The sequence below is a fragment of the Callorhinchus milii genome, unplaced genomic scaffold (genome assembly GCF_018977255.1).
Source record: "Callorhinchus milii isolate IMCB2004 unplaced genomic scaffold, IMCB_Cmil_1.0 Scaffold24, whole genome shotgun sequence".
NCBI lineage: Eukaryota > Metazoa > Chordata > Chondrichthyes > Chimaeriformes > Callorhinchidae > Callorhinchus > Callorhinchus milii.
The window spans coordinates 573071-581351 of record NW_024704765.1 but is presented as its reverse complement, the minus strand read 5'-3'; the positions used below and the strand labels follow the sequence as shown (position 1 = coordinate 581351).

At 53.3% G+C, this 8281-nt stretch overlaps 1 protein-coding gene across 1 annotated transcript; it reads right to left on the bottom strand.

Moving 5' to 3' along the window:
- Window positions 1–280: 280 nt before the first annotated feature.
- Window positions 281–3894, bottom strand: LOC103172070 (short-chain dehydrogenase/reductase 3; the record flags this gene model as incomplete). Its single annotated transcript, XM_042343641.1, is given in 5 exon segments — window positions 281–854; window positions 1651–1776; window positions 2068–2306; window positions 3064–3183; window positions 3751–3894. Coding segments are annotated over 5 exon segments (714 nt in total), but the record flags the coding sequence as incomplete, so codon positions are not given.
- Window positions 3895–8281: the final 4387 nt, after the last annotated feature.

Genomic DNA, 8281 nt, shown 5'->3' with positions numbered 1-8281 from the left:
CAGAAGTTGTTTTCTTTTGTTTAAAAATATATAAATAACTTCCAATTGAAGAAAATTCTGATTCTGATTGGAATTTAAGAATCTTCCGGATTTCTGACCAGTGTTAAATTTGAAGGCGAGATGTTCATTGCTCTTTAAGCGCTCCGGGACGCTACCCCGCGTGAAGGGCGCTATATAAATGCAAGTTATTGTCGTTTCCTTATCCAGATCAGATCCTGGATCGATGACTCCGGATGTATCACTTTAATACCTGGGATGCATTTTGCTCTTTTCCGTTTTATTTGTTTGCAGAAAACAAAAAAACTCAATGAATAAAGTCTTGTGTATTGTGTTTCCCAGCCTAGCGAATTTACAGCTTAAATATTAAAATTTACAATTCGATTTTAGTCATGGACAAGAAAGAAGAGCCTGGTGATTTGCCACTGAATTTTGCCTGTTATCACTGCACCTCCCAAAGCAGCTCAGGGCCACGTGCTCAGGCCAGTTTCTCTCTCTAAACCCAGCTCTCTGGCAGCGAAACGCTACAGTAAAGGCAGAGGGTATCTGAGTCCCACATCTGTTCTGTGACCAGTCCTGGCTGCCGACTCTTGTTCGGTCTCCTGTTCTCTCCCCGGAGCCCAGCTAAACGAGAGGCAGAGTCTCTGTGATGAGCACCATAATGTCCTAGCCATCACACCTTGTGGTTCCACTTGGTCTCCCCGCTCATGTATCCAGCTTCTCCGTGGGGTAAGGAAGGGGGGGGCTTTGGGGGCGGGGAGAATCCCGCTTCCTATGTCCTCCCCTTCACTGAGTGCATGCAGGTGTAGCTCCCGGTGAACCTGAAGATTTCCTCTAGCGCAGCCTGGGGCAGGAGACTGGAACAAAAGATAGAGAGAGTGTGAGAGAGGGTGAGAGTGAATGAGTATGAAAGAGAGTGAGTGTAAGAGAGTGAGTATGAGAGAGTGAATGTGAGAGAGGGTGAGTGTGAGAGGTGAGTGTAAGAGTGAATGTGAGTGTGAGAGAGAGTGAGTGAGAGCCTCGGTCACCGTATCATATTTTATTCCTTTACAACAACTATAATTTGTATTTACCCAGCGCTCTTCACCCAGTGACCAAATTATTATTATGTAAAGATAACGAGGGGGTGTGAGGTGGAGGGATCCAGAGGTTCCGGGTGAGGTGACTTGACAGGCACCGATTTAGCAGGTCCTGAACCTTGCACAAGGGCTCGTTCAACGTATTGGACCACCCTACCTGTTAGGGCTTTGGCTGCAGGTTAACAGGAGCTGAGGGGAGGATTCCCTGTCCCCAGTGACTGGTCGACCTATCCAGGTCTGCCAATGAGCCAGACTGCGCTGGGCTGTCATCAGCAGTGAGGGCCCTGGAATACTGCGGCCTCTCTTGACTCAGGAACCAGACTAGAGACCGGCACAGAGGGGGGGGCTCGATTCCGACATTCCATTGCCAGGCCTGTCACCTTGGAGCCAGTTCAGCTCTGAGGAGACCCCGCTTAGAGGGAGGGAAAGAGAGTGCAAGAGAGAGAGAGGGGGGTGGGGAGGGGAGGAAGAGAGTGAGGGATTTGGAGTGAGAGAGAGACAGAAAGTGCAAGGGAGGGAGGCAGAGCAATGAGGGGGAGAGAGAGTGAGAGGGGAGCCATATTGACTGACTGACCTCTTCATGATGACCAGCAGGTGCATGGTCCATGGCAGGAGCAGGAACGCTTGGTTGGCCCTCACAGCCTCCACTGTGCGCTGGGCCACGGTTTGGGGCTCGAGTGGGGGGAAGAGTTTGGGGAATCTGTAAACACAAACATCACATTACATGGAGCCTAAGACTGAGCTTGCTTGCTGATGAGAGAGGGAGGGAAGGAGGAAGAGAGAGAGAGTGCACGAGAGAGGAGGATGAAGAGAAAGAGCGCACAAGAGTGCAAGAGAGAGAGAGACAAAGAGAGAACGGGGGGGAAGGGAGAGAGGAAGAGGGGGAGTGCATGAGAGGGATGGAGGAAGAGGAAGTCAGGCAGAGAGAGAGAGAGAGAGGGAGGAGTGAGGGAAGTAGTAACGTGTGCAGTGGCAGAGCGGAGGCACTGACCGTGTCTTCATGCCCTGGAACATGTCGGTGCTGGTGTGGAAGGGCAGCACTGTGGTGGCATTGACACCAGGACAGTCCAGGAGCCCCAGCGTCAGGCTCTCCATGAAGGCGAAGGACGAGGACTTGGAGGTGCAGTAATCAATGGTGCCCGGGATCGAGCACAGAGACAGCACTGAGTTTATACACACGACGTGCCCGTTCTGTAACTCCAACATTCTCGGTAGGAAAGCTTTAGTGGTCTGTGAATATAATACAATAATTAAGTTTTGCCCTTGATACAGCTCTTTATCTTGTCAGGAGGCCATCTCAAAGCGCTCTACGGTGGGGTTTAAAAAGTGTAGTGACTGTGCATTTTGTGGGAAAACATAGCAGCTAATTAACTTGCACGAGGCAATGTCTCACAAACAGCCGTGGAGCGAATGGCCAATTTTATCCGGGGGATTGTCGGCCAGGACACCAGGAGAGAGAGAGAGAGAGAGAGAAAGAAACACCCTTCTCACCCAGCAAAACACTAGCCGGGAATATTGACATTGGGGTGAGGAGGTGGGGGCTGCTCCACAACCGAGACAAGAGTGAGAGCGATTGGGGGTGAGGGGTGAGATGGAGGGAGTGAGGGTGAGATAGTAATAATCCTTGCTTTTGATATAGTGTTATAATGTCTTTGAGATGTCTCAAAGCACTTCACCGAATATATTGTAAAGTGAATTGACTGTATATTTATTTTGTGGGCGAAACGCAGCAGCCAAACAGTGGTGGATTGAGCGATCAATTTTTTTTGAAGGAATTATTACCCTCGGAAAAGCAATCCGCCAATCGACTAACAACCGGGTTCCTACTTACTACTAATGAAACAGAGGCGTGTGGAGTAAGGAAACTTGCCCATCGTTTTGCCCTGCCGGGAATTGAATCCAGGTCTCTCGCTTGCGAGGCGAGTTCTCTAACCATTGAGCTACAGGACTCCACAGGAGTTGGAGAGAGAGGGAGAGAGACACTGACCCAGAACTGGCCGAGGGTGTTGATGTGCTGGGATTTGAGGAGAGCATCATCGTCGCTATCCACCAGAGACTTGCCGTGAGCCACGCCAGCGTTGTTCACCAGGATGGTCACATCACCCAACTACGGGCAACAACAACAACAAATTACATTTGTACGGTGTCTTTCACGTCAGGAGGATGTCCCAAGGCATCCAAAGATCCATCACCCCACCGAACTGGGGGGTGTGGGGGGCTCGGGGTGTGTCCCGAGGAGCTGGGGGGTAGGGGGTTGCCGGGGAGGGGGTTGGGGGGTGAGAGGTAGAATAATCATGGGGAGCTGAGGGGTGGAGGGGTTATAGGGAGCTGAGGGGGGGGGGTGGGGGAGCGCGAGGAGCTGAAGTGGGGGGGGGAGCATGGGGAGCTGAGGGGGAGCGCGGGGAGCTGATGGGGGAGGTGCATGGGGAGCTGAGGGGGAGCGCGGGGAGCTGATGGGGAGCTGAGGGGGGAGCGCGGGGAGCTGATGGGGGAGGTGCATGGGGAGCTGAGGGGGGAGCGCGGGGAGCTGAAGGGGGGAGAGGAGTGCAGGGAGCTGGGGGGGGGGGAGCGCGAGGAGCTGAGGGGGGGGGAGGAGCGCAGGGAGCTGAGGAGGTGGGGGGGGCACAGGGAGCTGGGAGGGGTGGAAACACAGGGAGCAGAGGGACCCACCCACCTTCTCGCGCACAGCCTTGGCTTGCTGGTAAACTTCCTCCCTGTTGCCCACATCACACATGTAGTAATGGCACTCAGCTCCCCAGCTCCGAATCTCCTCACATGTCTCCCTCAGGCACCGCTCCGTCCGGCCCCAGATAATGATCTGCAACAGATATATTATTTTACTTTAGCACAGAAGGCAGTGAGTTTCAACCCGTGGGAGAGGGAGTGGGCGGTGTAAGCGGCCGGTGGGGTGGCTAGGAGTGTGGGAGGCGTGTGTGCCCTGTGCCGGGGTGCACACGTATCTGAATGGGTTACAGGAGCCATGGAACCCAGCGCCTGTCCCTTTAACAGCAGTGTGGGTTGGTAATTACTGCAGAGGTTCACACGGAGGGCAGAGGGTGTGTTATGTAATGTGACTGCAATAAAGACACCAGAAATAGGGAGGAGGAACACTGGGCGACACGCACACGCACACGCACACACACAGAGGACTTCTTAAAGGTACACTGACCAGGTCGGGAGCTGCAGATACCCGATATATGTATATATATATATACACCTCTACCAACCCGCCCGTTCCCTCCGCTCAGCCGGCTCTGGCTGCTCCACGTCCCCCGACCCACCCGACCCACCACTGGGGGGAGAACCTGCAGCCACTCTGCCCCCAACCTCTGGAATTCCATCCCCCAATCACTCCGCCTCATCCCCCCCTCAGCCTTCTTCAAGTCTCACCTCAAGACCCTCCTCTTCGACCATGCCACCCCCCTTCTCCTCCCTCCCCCCCCTTCTCCCCCACCCCCGACCCCAGCTCGGGTCCAAAATCCTGTCACTGTCCAGCACCTTGGGAAGTCCTCCCGACTTGTTGTTCTTGTTGTTTGTGTGTGCTTTTTGGGTGTTTTTGTGTGTGTGAGCGCACGTGCGTGTTTGTGTCGTTTCTTCTCCTTGCGACCAATTCTGTCCATGACAAAGTTTACCCTTTACGCAGTGTTGTGGGAAAACTCCTGCATTTGTTTTTGCTTTTAGAAACTGGTTTAGAGCAGGACTAAAAGGAACCGGTTTTGTGATTAACCGGAGAGCTGCGGACTCCGTTAACCCTTCGCCCTTTGCTCTCTTTGTGCCGCTCCCCGCCATTGCCCCGGCCAGTGTGCAGCTCAGGCTAACGACAGCCTAACTAATAATAATGAATGCATCATTTTTATTAATAATCCTTGCATTTGATGTAGCGCCTTTATCATGTCGGCCAGACGTCTCAAAGAGCTTCACAGACTATCCTATAAAGTGGGATTGACTATACATTTTTGGGGCAAAACACAGCAGCCAATTTGCGCACAACAGCGCCCACAAACTGCAATGGAGTGAGTGCCTGCTGCGTTTCACCCACAAAATATACAGTCAATCCCACTTTACAGGGTATCCTGTGAAGCGCTTTGAGACGTCTCGCAGACGTGATAAGGCACTGCATTAAATGCAAGGATTATTATTATTATTATGGAGTCCCGTAGCTCAGTGGTTAGAGCACTCGCTTTGCAAGCGAGAGACCTGAGTTCAATTCCAGGCAGAGGGCGAAACCTTGGGCAAGTTTCCTTACTCCACACAGAGCCTAATAATAGTCCCTCCAAAACCAAAACAATAATAAATTGGTCATTTTCAATCCATGACTGTTTGTGGGACATTGCTGTGCGCAATTGGCTGCCGCGTTCGCCCACAAATATACAGTCAATTCACTTTACAGTGTGTTCTGTGAAGCACTTTGGGACGTCCTCCCGACGTGAAAAGCGCTATATCAAATGCAAGGATTATTATTATTATTGTTCAGCGCTCTCGAAGCTTAGATCCGGGGTCTCAGATCTGGTCTGAAGATTTCAGATTGTGACTTTGGGAACATCATTCCTGGTTTCTTTTTAAGGAATTGTGTGAAAACACTCACTATATTAAAGCGAAATGAAGGGTTTTTCCACAATTCAGCCAAAGTAAATCCCGAGGCTGGAACCCTGATCAACCTCCTTTCACCCAGCCTCCCCTTCCCTGGGAGGGAGGGATGGAGCGAGGGGGGGGGCAGGGAGGCAGCTGTTGGCAGATCTCACACCCCAGCAGGCAGGTGCCCTGTGTAATTTTCCGGTCAGCAAGCTCTGAATTGGAAGCGTGTGGGGTTGTGTCTCTCTGGCCAGGAGCCAAAAGAAGTTAAAGCTGAGAAATGACGACGAGACGGGAGAGGGTCTGACTCCAAACACAGCCACTCACTCCCCACCCACCCCTGAGCACTGGGTGAGGGTGGGGGGCAGTGTGGTGGTGAGGGTGGGGGGGGCAGTGTGGTGGTGAGGGTGGGGGGGGACAGTGTGGTGGTGAGGGTGGGGGGGGCAGTGTGGTGGTGAGGGTGGGGGGGCAGTGTGAGGGTGAGGGTGGGGGGCAGTGTGGTGGTGAGGGTGGGGGGGGGCAGTGTGAGGGTGAGGGTGGGGGGCAGTGTGGTGGTGAGGGTGAGGGTGGGGGGCAGTGTGGTGGTGAGGGTGAGGGTGGGGGGGGCAGTGTGGTGGTGAGGGTGGGGGGGGCAGTGTGGTGGTGAGGGGGGCAGTGTGGTGGTGAGGGTGGGGGGGCAGTGTGGTGGGGGGGCAGTGTGGTGGTGAGGGTGGGGGAGGGGGCAGTGTGGTGGTGAGGGTGGGGGGGCAGTGTGGTGGGGGGGGCAGTGTGGTGGTGAGGGTGGGGGAGGGGGCAGTGTGGTGGTGAGGGTGGGGGGGGGCAGTGTGGTGGGGGGGGCAGTGTGGTGGTGAGGGCAGTGTGGTGGTGAGGGCAGTGTGGTGGTGAGGGTGGGGGGGGCAGTGTGGTGGTGAGGGCAGTGTGGTGGTGAGGGCAGTGTGGTGGTGAGGGTGGGGGGGGACAGTGTGGTGGTGGGGTTGGAAGTGGGAGGAAGAGGAAGAAGAAAAAAAGGCATTGCTGAATAATCTTCAATAATAATATTCATTGTATGTGATACAGCGCTTTTCACATCAGAAGAACTTCGAAAGCACTTTGTAAGATTTACTGTGAAGTGTCGTTCCTGTGGATTCTGCCGGTGAACACAGCAGCCAATTTGCACATAGTAATGTTATTCAAACAGCCACAAAATCCATAGTCAATTCGCTTTACAGTCTATCCTGTAAAGCAATTTGAGACGCATTGAAGATGTGATAAGGCGCAGTATCAAATGCAAGGATTAGTATTGCTATTAATATAAAGTGCGTGACCAATTTTATTTGAGGGATGGTTGGCCAGGAGACTCAGAGAAACGCTTCTCTTTGAATACCACCTGTCAAGGAATCTTTTAACGTCCACCTGAACTGGCGCAGACAGGACGAGATCTCGGTTTAACAACTAATCCGAAGGACGGCACCTCCGACACTGTAACACCCCCCCAGTACTGCACCAGTGATTGAACCCACAGCCAATTCTGTTTTAAATGTTCCCTCAATCGTCTCTGCTCTAACAGCGCCCCCCACCCCTCTCCAACCCCCCCATCCTACCCCCCATAGCAAGAGCCAGGCTGACACACGAACTGCGGAAATTCTTGAAATTTTAAGGAGTGTCGCTGTGGGGGGAGAAATGATTTTCAGGGGAGGGGGGGGAATGGGTGAATGGAGAGGGGGTGCTGTTAGAGCAGAGACGATTGAGGGGACATTTAAAACAGAATTGGACAAGAGGTGGGGAGTTGGGGAAAAAAGCAGGGAATTTGCCCACAGACTATACAGTCAATAATTCACTTTACAGTATATCCTGTGAAGCGCTTTGAGACGTCGAGAAGTCGAGAAGATGTGCATGTCAAATGCAAGGATTATTATTATTAATATAATATGGAAGGACAGACGGCTTCCCGGAGGAGCAAAGACGGAGACGGCTTGTGGGCTAAACGGCCTGGGTGCTGTGTGTACATGCCCTGGCTCTGTGACTGAGCCTCAGACTGACTCACTGTAACCTAAGCCGCAGAGAGTGCAGCCAGAGGTGAGCCTGAGCCCGGCTCCCAAACACCATGGGTTCACTGAGCAGTCAGCACCACACAACATCAGGTCAATCCCAGGGCACCCCCCCCCACACACACACACACACACACTGTGGTCCCTCCCTCCTCCCTCCCTCCCTCCCTCCCTCGGGGGGGGATAAGGAACGCTGTGATACTGTACAATTATTTAACATTCCCAGCACAGACCGAGCTATCAGCTCAAACCTGCGTGACTGCCAACTCGCTTTCAGACTGAGCAGGAGGGAGGAGAGAGGGAGGGAGGGAGGGAGAGAGGAGAAAGAGAGAGGGGGGAGGGGGTAGTAGAATGAAGAGTGAAGAAGTCAGAGAGAGAATTGGAGAGAGAGAGCGAGGAAGAGGAAAAACAGTAATAAACAGTATAAACAGTAGCATTTATATAGCGCCCTTAACGCAGGGCAGCATCTCGAAGCCCTTTAGGAGAGAGAGCGGGGGGGTAAGGAGAGAGAGCGGGGGGGTAAGGAGAGAGAGCGGGGGGGTAAGGAGAGAGAGCGGGGGGGTAAGGAGAGAGAGCGGGGGTAAGGAGAGAGAGCGGGGGGGTAAG